The sequence below is a fragment of the Buteo buteo genome, chromosome 15 (assembly GCF_964188355.1).
Source record: "Buteo buteo chromosome 15, bButBut1.hap1.1, whole genome shotgun sequence".
In the NCBI taxonomy this organism is placed as follows: domain Eukaryota; kingdom Metazoa; phylum Chordata; class Aves; order Accipitriformes; family Accipitridae; genus Buteo; species Buteo buteo.
The window spans coordinates 24,573,764-24,587,468 of NC_134185.1; the positions used below are offsets into that span (position 1 = coordinate 24,573,764).

The 13,705-nt window shown below is 38.4% G+C and overlaps 1 protein-coding gene across 1 annotated transcript in view; it reads left to right on the forward strand.

Moving 5' to 3' along the window:
* LAMA4 (laminin subunit alpha 4) overlaps positions 1–13,705 on the forward strand; it is a 107,600-nt gene that overhangs the window by 88,759 nt on the left and 5,136 nt on the right. Inside the window, exons 28-37 of the mRNA XM_075046773.1 lie at positions 1,389–1,522; positions 2,847–3,011; positions 3,711–3,864; positions 4,588–4,781; positions 6,353–6,542; positions 7,416–7,571; positions 8,387–8,546; positions 9,575–9,705; positions 12,198–12,291; positions 13,284–13,403. Coding sequence (XP_074902874.1) covers positions 1,389–1,522; positions 2,847–3,011; positions 3,711–3,864; positions 4,588–4,781; positions 6,353–6,542; positions 7,416–7,571; positions 8,387–8,546; positions 9,575–9,705; positions 12,198–12,291; positions 13,284–13,403 — 1,498 coding nt within the window. The remainder of the gene's footprint in view (positions 1–1,388; positions 1,523–2,846; positions 3,012–3,710; positions 3,865–4,587; positions 4,782–6,352; positions 6,543–7,415; positions 7,572–8,386; positions 8,547–9,574; positions 9,706–12,197; positions 12,292–13,283; positions 13,404–13,705) is intronic.

A 13,705-nucleotide genomic window follows, 5' to 3' on the forward strand; every position in this document is an offset into this window, starting at 1 on the left:
GATGACCTCATTTTCACAGTTCACATTTGATCTACAGATGAAAAACAGCAATGCTTAGGCATTATTTTGATGTTGAGAAGAGGATTTGATCATATACCTAGAATTAATATGCATCCACTTGTGCTCAATAAAGTCCTTAGAGCAGAAATGCACAGTGGGTCTTGCTGTGCTCAGCAGTACTGCAATCCCTATTTGGACCTGTAGGTGCTACCGAAGTACAAATAGTATTAAGGGCCTGACATTTTCCATCCAGACACAATCCCCTAGAAGCAAAGACAAAGTTTGTTTGAATTAGTGGGATGGTATTTTGAGCATTGCTGAGTTGACAGAAATCAATAAGAAAGCTGTCTGTATTCCCAGATGGTACTTAGACCTCCATGTGTGTCTGGGAAAAGCTGCACTGGAGAATGGCTCCTTGTTCTAAATGCCCCCTCGGAGGTGTGACATGGGCAGAAACATGGACTTGAACTCCCAAAATGTTGTGTGAGCCAAAGTGATTCCAAGATCCTGCAGGCTCAGACTGATATCTGCAGCAAGCATGAGCTTAGATGACAGAACATTTGCAACCACCCCCGAGTGTCTGTTCTGCTGTACTTGCAGAAGATCATCAGCAGTGCAGCAGGGAAGGCTGTATGACACTGATAACCACTCCTGAACTTTTACATTTTACAGCCTGGAGTATTACCTTAAATTGAAATCAGTAACCATGTCAGTTATCCACATCGTTTGCATAAATGAAGCCTTACACACACCACTTCTGGTGTTAAATCAAAAGCTCTAATCCTATGAGGTGCCAAGTGCCCTACTTAACAAATGGAGGTTCAGCTACTTAGCACTTGACAGTGGGAGACAGGATGATTCCTACCAGTGCACAGTGGCAGTGCTTGCTCTAATGGAACAGACAATATTCCTGCTATGTGGCATAGTGATCCCGTATGCCTGACCCAGATAGCAGATCTTATCTCTGAGATAATTTTGAGTGATTGAACTGGTCTGATCAGAGGGAATTAGGAAAAAAAAAAAAAAAAAGTATTGGTCTTACGACAGCAGGAATCTTGCAGTAACAGCTGCTCTATACAGTACCAGGAGTACCAGAAACACAAATGAAATGTAAACATCATGCAGCCATGTTAGATGGAAGGAGTTCATGTGACATACTTGAGACATAATCAGCACCAGAATTCCCAGAATTCAGGCTTAAAAACCAGCAAGAATATCAATTCTAATGAGATCATCCCCTGTTTTGCTTCTCAGTATACCTTTCTGCAAATAAAGCACAAATGGGGGAAAACAGCAGGAAGGAAAATAAATACAACATGAAAATGCACAGAACTGTTCATTTTTCTGTGTAACACTTGCTTATGAAGATGTTTTTGTCTATATTTCAGTCAGATGTATTATCCATCTCTATGGACAGAGGTGCTGTGGTTTTAAATGCAAGTGGAACCAAAATTCAATCACCAGACCGAAATTACAATGATGGAAAAACCCACTTCATCATCACTTCTGTCACACCAGAAAGGTAAAGCTGTCCAGCATCTTTTATTCCCTACCTTTAGCATATAAATATTTCTTGTAAAGCATATTATCATTTAATATTCACTTCCAAAGTGATTTTTAAGTGGGATATTTTAAGTGATATTTTTAACTGATCTATTCAGTTAAGAAAATACAAAGCCAAAAATCTATGTGATTAAAAACTGGCCAGCTTGGCCTGAGCACAAGATGCTGGTAATTTTTAGTAAAACTAAAATAATATTTTTTCTAAAAGCTTAGTCCTTTTTTGTCCTCAGGTATGAAAGCAGTTTAATATAATTAAAGACTAGCATGAGATTCATTTTTCATCAGGATTGATTGTTCTGATTTGTTAAAGCAATCCGAAATTGACCCTGAAGTAATTGAGGTATCTTCACAAAAAACATTCATTCGGGATATATGAAGTGGAACGTGTTCAAAGTATTTTTTAGCACTGACAGACACAAATGTGAGACTAAATACAGCAGTAGGGAATAAGTCTCCCTATGTTCATTTTAAAATCTTGAAAGCATTGTTTTATTGGTATGTTTTAGTGTCATTTTCTATGTTTAAAATTTTCTTAGAAGGTCGAATAATCAAATCATCTTTCTTCAAGAATCTTGCCTATGCAGATACAACCAGGTCATTCTCAGTTTTCTAATGGAAATGGAGGTTTGTACCTTTGACTTCTGACTCCAAGCAACATAGTTTGAAAAGTTGAAGGTGCGAAAAGGTGCCTTGGAATAGCCTTGGGGACTGTCATGTTTCCCTGAGTGTGCTGAATTCTGAACTTGCCAAACAAAATCAATGTCTGATGCTTTAGTTATACTCAGTTCCTTATTAAAGCAATAGAATCCTTCCTGACTTCTGCAGCAATTAATGTGTTGCAAAATTAATTAGGTAAAAAACATTGTATAAGCTCAAACATCAATGTATTGTGATGAAAGAGGAGGAAAAAGGGATAGGGGCATAAAGAAGAAGGATTAGCATGTGTTTAGATCTTATTTTACCCAAATGGTGGCTCCATCCATTTATTAGCAATCCCTTAGTTTATCTATCTTCACTGAGTGGACTGTATTTTTTTGGACTTCACAATTAACCCCAGAATATTATTAAATCCATAGGCCTCTGGGCTCAACTTTGCCAATGGGTTATTGCACTGCTACCTGTTGCATAGCAGGAAACGAGGTCTTCTCATGACTTTGAGCAGTACCACCATTCAGTAATGTATACACTGAGTGGAGCATTTTGGGTGCATGTAATATGCTGTCTAACCACTGGCGTTGATGTTTCTGAAACTAGGCTACAAAATGGATGTTTTGCCTTTGCAGATATGAGCTGACTGTTGATGACAAGAAACAAAGCAAGAAGAACCCAGCAAAGGACAGAGCAGGGAAAAGCCCGGACAGTGTCAAGAAGTTTTATTTTGGCGGCTCTCCCCTCAGAACGCAGCAAGCCAACTTCACTGGCTGCATAAGCAACGCTTACTTCACTAGGTGCGTAGCATCTTCCCAAACACATTACCAGGCAGTCACTGCCTGACAGCTCGAATAGTAGCTCAAGAGAACTGATTTACTGTCACAAAAAAAAAAATCCCTGTCTCATTTTGTGAGGCTAGACAGTATGTGTGAATAAGTTTCTTACCTTACTTGCCATGGAATCTGTGGGCACAGACTTGCTAGGTTAATATATTGTTAAAGTGGGAATAACTTGATGTAAATCAGCTTTCAGTACTGCACCTGCTAATGCTGCTGCTGCAATGTATAATTTGCATAGCTGTAATTTACATTTATATCATGTAGCTTTCAGCTCTGCCTTTGAAACAAAATGATATTAAGGCATCTCACAGAAGCTGGGAAAGTTAGGAGTTTGGTCATGTGAAAATGGTCAGAACTTGTTGATTTTAATCACTTTATGAAATGTTCTTATATAGAAGATTTTAAAGTTAAATTGATGCTGCAGGTTGGTACTCTCTGTTTATGTAAGCATGGATACAACAGGCAGAGGTAGTATAGGCTGCCTGCATTACCCAAACATTGACTGATAAATCTGTACTTTTATCCGTGATCCAAGAATGAAAAAAAAGCCCATCCAAACATCATTTAAACCATAAATGTAAAATCCTGTGATTTTTATGAAGACAATTCCAACGCTTGGAAAAAAGCTTTTCTTGTAATCCCCTTTTTGAAACACAGGTTGGATCGAGAGGTTGAAGTGGAAGATTTCCAGCAGTATTCTGAGAAAGTTCAGACTTCTTTGTATGGATGCCCTGTTGAATCTCCTCCAGTTGCTCTTCTCCATAAGAAAGGAAAAAACTCATCAAAAGCCAAAGGAAACCGTAATAAAAAGGTTTGCTACAAATTGCTCCAGTAGCACCCTAGAGTTTTCCAAAGTTGATACATACTGTGCCACGATTGGGAATTCTCCAAATCATGGATCCAAAATGTACCACATGAAGACTATTTCACATATATGAAGGAAAGGATCCTGTTCTTTACATATTCCATCACTGCATCCCTGACTCGATCTATCTGGCCTACACTTGCATCATTCTCTCTTGCTAGAACTGTAAAACAAAATTTATGACATCTTAAAAAAAGTACTGCAGAAACAAGCCTTCTTGATTTCTTCTATATTCTAAAGGCAATAAGGTTGCTTCTATTCTCAGCTACATCTGTGTGGCTCTCTCTACTGGGTACAATTAGCATGCATTAATATAAATGTGAAAGAACCCCCTTCTTCCAGCATGCAGAACTTTTAGTCCAAGCATGTCGTCTTATGCCTATAGTATATGTGATATCATCAAAGCAGAGAGGAAAAGACTAAATTAGGAAAACAGCAAAAGAATTGAATTGTAATTATGTTAGCTACACAAGTATTCTGTTTATCCCTTTTTCTGCACTAAATCAGCATCTATAGTAGATCTGTTCAAGGAAAATTTGACTTGGAACCATTCCTGCTATTTTTATAAGGAAAAAAAATGTATTACTAGCTTAGGTATAAATTATACTGTTATTTTATTATGTCCAATCTTAGTTAAAATTTGTGGTTAATGGTTCTCTTTCTATGAAGGTGGGAAGAGATAAAGACAAGATTTCACAGCCTTCAACTGGCCTCAAAAACCTATATCAAGAAGTGAATATGCAAAGAGACCCTCAGTGCCACTTGCCCATGAATCCCAAGGCAACCGAACATGCATATCAGTTTGGAGGAACAGCAAACAGCCGGCAAGAATTTGATCACATACCAAAGGATTTCAGTCAAAGGTAAAGGGACCTTAGAAATAAAAATTACATATACTGAGGAGGAGAAAGATGTATTTTAAATAAAAAAAAGGGACACATTTCTGCTATTACCCTGGCTTTTTCCTTTGTATCTTAGGCCAATTTTTGTATAGAGCATGTTGTTAGGATATATTAAAAGGTGTTTCAGTTGAGTAAGAGCAATAAATAGAATGTGTTTCCAGTTACAACCCTCTTGTGCAGTCTTCTTCTGCAACATATATTAACAAAATGTGTCTCCTTGCCTATTTGTATGAAGACTTTGAGGAAGTTAGGTCTATACAAGCAATGCACCTTTTGTCTCTTTACACAAGAAGCAATGGCATTAGAGCAGAGCTGGAAAAGAACATGACCGTTTACCAAGAAATGAAGCAGTTACGTGTTGAGTGGACCTTGTCAGCTATTTAATGGTTAGGAATCTACACAGTGCAGTAGGACATAAAGCTATGAAAACCATGTCCAATTCAAGCCATAATGGAAATTCAAGTAATTAATAATGAGTCCAGATATTGTGGACATTTAATTCTCAGGCTCCCATAGAATATGCCATATGGTATGTTATGACCAACAAAGGATTTTGGTTTAATACTTTCCATGAAAGACTATAAATTCAACAACACAGCACTTCCTGGAAGCATACCAGACCACTAACTCAGAAAAGAAGAGTGCTATTTCCTGACTTAAATAAAAAAAGCATTATGTTTGTTTTAATTCAATAGTGTTTCACGTAGGGCAGTCCTGATGGTGCCCATATGAAGAAGGAAAACCCAAACTTTAATATGTCTCTTCATCCCTACAAGACATATTTGTTTTACAACTGTTATTACAGCTTCATCATTTAATGTGCATTTCAAAAAAACAATGACTTGTGATGTTTTAAAACAATAGATATTGGCAAGGGCCTAAAGTGTGTGTGGAATGTACACACATGCAATGGGGAACATACAGATCCTTCAGGCAGTACTAAGAATGGAAGCTAGGCTAGTCACCTGACATGAGAAGCAGGAGTTATCAGTTCTGGCACCGTCCTACACCAGTACAGGTTTGCCATTTTTTAGACCCAAAGCACTAATACCAATGACTCAAGAAATCTTCACTGTTGACAGCATCAAACCAAGTCGATATAACTTGCTACGTTGTCTTGGACTTCACAAGGAACTACAATGAAGGAGAAGCTTAGCAGTGAGTCTGGAATAACAATAAAGAATTGTGAACTGTCAGGCGCCCATGCTATCACAGTTAAAAAGTCCCCCAACACTGCTGTTCAACAGGAATGGAAATGTAGTGTGTATAGTGTCAGTTATTGGTGGTCTGTATTGATTTTATTCACTCCAGAGATTTTAATTTTTGAAAACAAGTTCTTTGCAAGGCAGCTTCTTCTCCAACCTTGACTTCTACTCCAAAATCCAGTACAGAATGTTTCTCAGAAACAGAACTTCCATAAAGGAGATGTATATTCCTTTGGATGAGAGGAAAATCTCAGTCTTCCTCTGCTGCAGTTTGATTTAAGTCAGTTATATCTGCTCTAATTTTAATACTGTGTTTTTATGTGCCAGAGCTCAGTTCTCTATCAGTCTGAAAACTCACTCATCTCATGGAATGATTTTCTACGTCTCGGATCAAAAAGAGACCAACTTCATGGCCCTTTTCGTTGCTCATGGCCGACTCATTTTTATGTTTAATGCTGGTCATCAGAAGATAAGGATTAAGAGCCAAGAGAAATACAATGATGGCCTTTGGCACAATGTAAGTAAAAGAAAGCAATCATTATGATGGCACATGCTATCAAGGCTGTAGTAAAGACACTGCTGATGTGACAGCTCAGGAAGTTTTCATTTGTGTGTTCATAACCACACTTATATGTTGAGAAACTTCTGCCAATGTTTTTAAATCTTCCATGTAGCATTTTATCAAGTCATTAACTAGGGACAGGAAAGTATGTCAGTTATAAAAATCCAGCAATTCCCAACACTAACAGCTGAAGAGAAGTGATGGCAACAAGCAGAACAGTGAGGCAATTAAGAGTTAAGTTAGCTAGGAAAGGAAGGACTAGGATAATTTTGTTCAGCAAATTTCTTTGAAGTCCCTAAGCAAGGAGCACAGCTGTCTTAGTCTCCCTCTGTAGCCTATGAAAATAAAAAGCCAATTTTAGGGGTCAAGGTGAATTTCCCTCTGTAGGTACCTCTCCCTCCTCACTGACTACAGAGGAAGTCTACAGTTACTAAGCTCCTAACTTGGGCATTTAAGTGTTTAAAGCAGGCTGGATTAATCCAGACCATAAAACTGGTGAAGAACATGAAAATGCTAACAGTGATAGCACTGTAGCAATGGATCATATATGTGAATATAAGATGGTCAGATATCAGTAGACCTTGTGACACCTTGATTACCTCTGCCTTGTACACCAAAATGTAAGAAAGAACAGTTTTACTATCTAGCCTTTACATGAACTTGAAAAGAGAGGGTTGTCCAGCAAAGAATATTGGCAGTTAATGAAACAGGTTTGTAGAGTATCACTCACAAGCTTTTCTTCTCAAATTTCTTATCTTCTTCCACTGCATAGGAGTGTTCACTCAACAGATTAAAGTAATCTTCCAAATTTTTTTCCTCCCTTTCTAGGTAATATTTATTAGAGGCAAAAATATTGGTCGCTTGATAATTGATGGTCTCCGAGTACTGGAAGAACCTTTCAGCAGCAATGCTAATACCTGGCAAGTCACTGAACCACTCTATATTGGAGGTGTAGCTCCCGGAAAAGCTGTAAAAAATATCCAGGTAAAGCAGACACCCATTACATCATCCCATACCTCTATGTACAGCTAGTGCAAAAGCTGACTGTATGATCTGAATCCTCAGCATGCTGAGGAGCATGGAGCTCAATTCAAGTGGATAGCAAAGCTCCTGCAGGGCTCGGCTGGCAGTAGCTGGGCTAGACTTCCATAGACTTGCAGCAGCAACTGGAAAGCCAATGGTCCCTGAGGAACAGAGAAATCCTAGTGACATCCAAGCTTAGATGAGACAGGTAAAGTTAGGTGAGATCAGTTTCACCCTAAGGTTTGAGATACAGATGAGTTTTGGAGAGATTTTAGTGTTGTCTTAGTATCTCTGTTTTAAGTCAGTACCTAGAAGTCAGGATTCTGCTCTACATCTTGATACTGAATTTCGTGGAAAGGAGTGTTAAAGCAAATATGAACATAATGAAGTCTCCTTCAAGATAATCTTTAGTGTTATGTGCCTAACAAGATAGATACACTACTCAGAAAAAGCAGACCCCTGTCCTGCCTTGAGGGTATGAGGTACGTATAACACTGCCTTGCTCTAGTTGCACTTTATTTCTCACAGTTCAGTAAGGACTGTCTGAGAAACAACACAAGTTGGAGTTACCTTGAAGTCATCAGAGAGATATGAGAGGCTAGGAAAAGTATCTGTCCTGCTTCTTTTCTCTGGAAACTATTTTTTAATTCAAAATTGATGCAGCACCAGACAACCACAGCCTTACAGCTCGTAAAACAAGTACAAATAAGGACAGAAGAGTTTATTTCCTTCCACAAGCAGTTTCTCTACTAATCATGCTTTTTTCCCCCCCTCAGATTAACTCTGTCTACAGTTTCAGTGGTTGTCTCAGCAATTTACAGCTCAATGGAAGATCAATTAATTCAGCTTCGCAGACATTTAGTGTAACCCCTTGCTTTGAAGGCCCATCAGAAGCAGGAACATACTTTTCATCAGAAGGAGGATATGTCGTCCTTGGTAATACGCTACTAAACAAATGTATCGCATAATAAGACTGTAGTGTTCACTGTGCTTCAGAATGGCATATTTTACTAAAGGGTGTGGTAATTTCTGAGGCTGGGAGCTGTAAGGATTACTAGATACAGATCATTGTTGTGGTAAGCAGCTGATGTTGACAGGTTACAATGTCACCATGAAACTTAACAAGTTGTTACATAAATACATCTGTATGTATGTATTTCAAATAATTAGAATAATTTCACAGGGGAACAGATTATAATATGGGGAAAATTATTACAGACATACAGAAGACATTGTGGCCAAGACCAAGCACACCAGCAAACAGTCATCCCTTAGTTTTTTAGTTAATAAAACAACACGTAATTGCAAAAATCCTAAGGAAAGGCTTTCTGCATGTCTTTATAATGAACAGCATGGCAGAATACATCTTTTCTGTCATTTAGGCCTGTTATGTTCCAGGACGTGTTTTATGAGGGTTTTTTGGTCACATAGGCTCTGATCTGAACAGGAAAGGAAACTGCACAACCCTATGCATTGGCAACACCAAGAAGAATTAGACAGTGTTTCTAATTTGCTCCCTGGCCTGCCACCAGATTGAAAAAGGGAGTTTCTTCTACTGAATCATCAAAGCTCATGTGAATTCCCACTCACTGTATAAAGATTGCTGAATGTCTACCAAATTGCACAATAAGAAACTGCTAAAAAATACAGATTATTTACTTTCTGCTGTCCATTTCATTGCTAAGAAATATTTTTAAACAAAATACATTTTTTTAAATAATGGGAAAATAAAGAAACCTTTATTAGTACTCCAAGCAAACAATCAAAACAAAAGTTGAAATGGGTCATTGACGGCACACCATGCCATCTCTTCAAGTATGTGTATTGGCACATGTTTCAATAATTTCAACGACAGGATAAGTAAGTTCCACCCTGGGCTTTGAATTTCTGTTTTGACTTTGAATAAATGTCCAATTTCATCACTAACTCAGTACAAAAAGAATGTTATTCTTTTTACCTCACAGATGAATCCTTCAGTTTAGGCCTGAAATTTGAAGTTGTTTTTGAAATACGTCCCCGAAGCAGCTCAGGAATTCTACTGCATGGTCACAGCGTGAATGGAGAGTACTTGAATATGCACATGAGAAATGGACAGGTATAATGAAAGTCCTATTTCCTCCACTGCTTTGACTGGTTCCTCTCCTACCTACTTGGGCTCTGCTATATGCAGCTTTTGTCTTACAAATTTGCCATTAATTGATTCTTATTTCTCTCCTAAATATATTAACTGCTTAGATTAGGCAACCCAGATATTTATTTCAAAATACAAAAAATAACACCTAGGACAAAATCAGATCACTTTACTGATACGAATTATAAATATTTAATGAGCAGTTGAAAAGAAGCAAGAGCACTGACTCTTTGGTGCTGCTCTTTCATCCACACATTAAAAATGTGTAACAGTTACAAGTAAGGTAACTGTTGATGAATTTTTATTTCTCATTTGTTAAAAGAGAAGTCTGAGTTGCGCTCACTCGTCTTCCTTTAACATACATGTGTGTGATGGGGAGAGAGAGAAAGGGAAAATTCTGATTGTTGATCTGGTTTCTACAGCCTCTGGATTTTTGTAAGGCTTTCTTTTTTGAAAGGGGGATGTCTGAAATGAATTTACCAGATAGTTATTGCTGTTGCTAATTTTTATTATGTTCATCGCTAAAATCTGGATCCCTTCATGCTATGCATTGCACACATACAGTAATAAGTTGCAGTCTAAGTGGACAAAACAAGCAAAGGTTTAGAGCAGGGGAAATTTTTTTTTTTTCCTTTTTGCAGAAAAGAAACTCAGGGCATAGTCAAGAGACTAAGCAGTGTGGATATTCTTTGACCACTGCAATGCACTACCCAGTATCTGTCAACCAAAGCAGAACGGTATTTAAGTGAGGCTGGCTGTACCTCAGTTAGAAATGCAACATCTCAGGAAACATGCTGTCACCTCTCTTAAAAGAACAGGAACCTACAATAGAGCAACTGAGTGGAGAGTTTAACACGGTGATTCATCCTATCCTAAGGCAGGTGCCTAATATAGGTGACCAAGTCAGCTGTCATTCAGAGAATCTATTTTTCTATATTGACCATAGATAGAACATGTGCTTCAGTTAGGCACCTAACTTTTGACAGCTGATTAAGTAAGATAAAGCCCATTCTTATAGCTGTAGCTAGTCCTTGGTGAATTAACAAAGAAATTCCTAAAGCACATTGTATTGCTGTGTATCATGTCATATTTAAAGGTTGAATCTGTATATAACTAGTCCAGCCTAGTATTCCCTATGCAAAGATCTGACGGAAGGCTTGCAATGTCCAGAATCTTGCCTGGTTTTCCAGCTGTATCAGTTGGTCTAACAAAAGATACTGCCTCTCTTACTGCTTCAAACCTCACTTCCTGCATAACGCATATGCAATTCATAAACAAAATTCACCCTTGAAAAGCAGCTCTTCCCTGCTTGTCAATGCAACAGGTACACCAGTTACCTTCTTAGTAAGCATCTGTGGTTTTTACCATTAACCGACTGCTCTCTTTGAATGCATTACCAAAGACTATTTTGTGAAAACATTTTTGCTGGACAAATAAGAACAATCAGCATTTTTAATTCATTTTTTAAATGTAAGCATCTCTCTCAGTACAGCTTGTCTGGGGGATTTATTAAGGCGCCACTTTCTCTCACAATTCTGTATTTGCTTTAATCACTACTATATATTCTGCCCAAGGGTGGATAAAAGAGAACATGAGGATCATTTCATTTTTGTTTGCTGGTGCCCTTGTGGAAAAAGTTTAAAAATGTCTTAGTTACAACTATGTTGAAACAGAGATCCTCTAAAATTAAATAGAAGTTGTTTCCTTGCAACATTTTCAGTCAACAAGTTGTCAGTATTAGCAGGGACAACTTAGACATTTGAAAAGCCTAAGCGGCTACGCTCAGTGTTTGGAGTTCTCTGGCAATCACCACTGGCAATCTTGTGCCCCGCAACAGGGACACAACACTGCTCTGCCACTGCTGTAACATTTCCATGCAGAAAGATATTAATCCACGTAATTCACATAAAGCAGAGATGCAAAATTCAGAATTAGGTTCACTTTCTAGCTCTGCCAGAGATTTGCTGGTAAACTTGAACAAGTAACTTAAAAGTGATTCTTAAGTTCCCTATGTATTTCTTTCTCACATCTTGTCTGTTTGTTTATACTTAGGTCTTTCATGACTGTTTTCCTTATTAAGTGGCTAGCAAGATGCCAAAACATCATCTGATGCCTCTAAACACCAATTTACCACACAGGAAATTATAGAGTAGCAGTACTAGAAAATTTGAGTGAAATTAGCTGTTATTTTTTAATCTTTTTTTGAACTCTTCCTTGAGTTCAAATCAGAAATGTTGCAGAACTATTGAATCTAAAAAAAAAAAAAAAAAAAAAAAAAAAACCCAACACTAAATCTGTGAATTAGGTGCTTTATGTTAAAGAATTTCATGAAATCATGTTTTTCTTTCACTTACATACTAGGCGTGTTTTGAGTGAGGAATACAGCATTATTACAACAGAAGGAAAAAAGAGAACAGGAAGGGGTTTACAGTGGCAACTACATTATTTTCCCCCAGGTTACTGTGAAACTAAATAATGGAATCAGGGATTTTTCAACTTCAGTGACACTGAAACAGAGTCTCTGCGATGGGAGGTGGCACCGAATTGCAGGTCAGTAAGACATGATCATCCCCTAAGTAAGGTGACAGAGCCCAGTTCTCCCCTCCAGACAACCATCTCCATGGGCTAGTGCACAGGGAATGGGGTCATATTCTCAGTTCTTCCTTTTCACCTGTCAAGACATAAGTTTGTGTGAAAGACATAGTCATATTCATCCCTCAGATACAGGAACCGTAGAGCTTCCTGGGAGGACAAGCACAAGTTTCTACAAAGAACAAGCAAAGATGGAAGCTCCTTGTTCAAAGAACACAAGACAGCCTAGCTGAAACGCTGGCAACCTTTCCTAAGTCCTATACCAGATGATATTCTTCTTTTCCCAATTAGAGGTTAAATAAGTTGGTAGAATGTAGTAGGCACAAGTATAAGCTGCCCTTAAAGGTCAAATAACAGGACAGATCTGGGGAGCCTCTGCCTCACACAGAGAGATGTCTACAGACAGGATTTTGCCTCTATGCCATACAGCCATCCTTCTTTCCTGGGTCTGAAAGTCAGAAAGTACTTCTAAACCTAAGGTACTTTGAACTCCCTTACCTTCCCGTCTAGGTGCTGACTTGGCCTATCTCCCAGCATCACATCCATAAGAGATATGAGTGTGCACCCTTTCCCCATGCATTCTGGTTTCCTTCTGATGGAAACCCAGGCACACAAGCAAGGAGGAAACTTCACTGCATTCTAGTACATCTCCTATTGGGAATGATTTGGCAAAAGGTTTTTCTAAGCCACACACCATTGTATGCTCATACCATGCAGCCTAGACACACACGCTGGCAATCAAGAGCCCCACTCAAAAGCACCCTTGCTCCCACACTGTATCTTCCATTGGCCCTGCTCTATGCCAGAATTTGCCCACATACTGTCACTGATGGCTCACACCCAACCTAGCAAACACTAAATCAAACTACTCAGATCAGATAACTCCTATCTGTCATAGAAGACTCATGTGCTACTTCTTACAATCTTCTTGATCCCTGTTCTCCTTTCAGTTATTAGAGATGCTAATGTGGTGCAGCTGGATGTAGACTCTGAAGTCAACCATGTTGTAGGGCCACTAAATCCAAAGGCAACTGACCACAGGGAGCCAGTGTTTATTGGAGGTGTACCAGGTAAGTTTTTGGCAGCTTTGTGGTAAGTTGTTCTCAAATTTCAACAGTTTCCAGAGGAAGCGTAGAGACTTCATTTTAATTTCAAAAAAGAACAAAACATATCTCATGTGAACAACCTGGTAAAATTCAAAGGCTCAAGAGCTGATCAAAAACGTTCTGCCTCAAGTTCTCAAAGAAAAAAAGTGCTGCTTCATTGAAATTAAAACATTCACAGTTGCTGGATAGTCAGGTATGGACTCAGTAGAGAAGTCAGCCAGCTAGAAAAAAAATCACTTCTTTTCCATTTTACTTTCCAGTGTGGG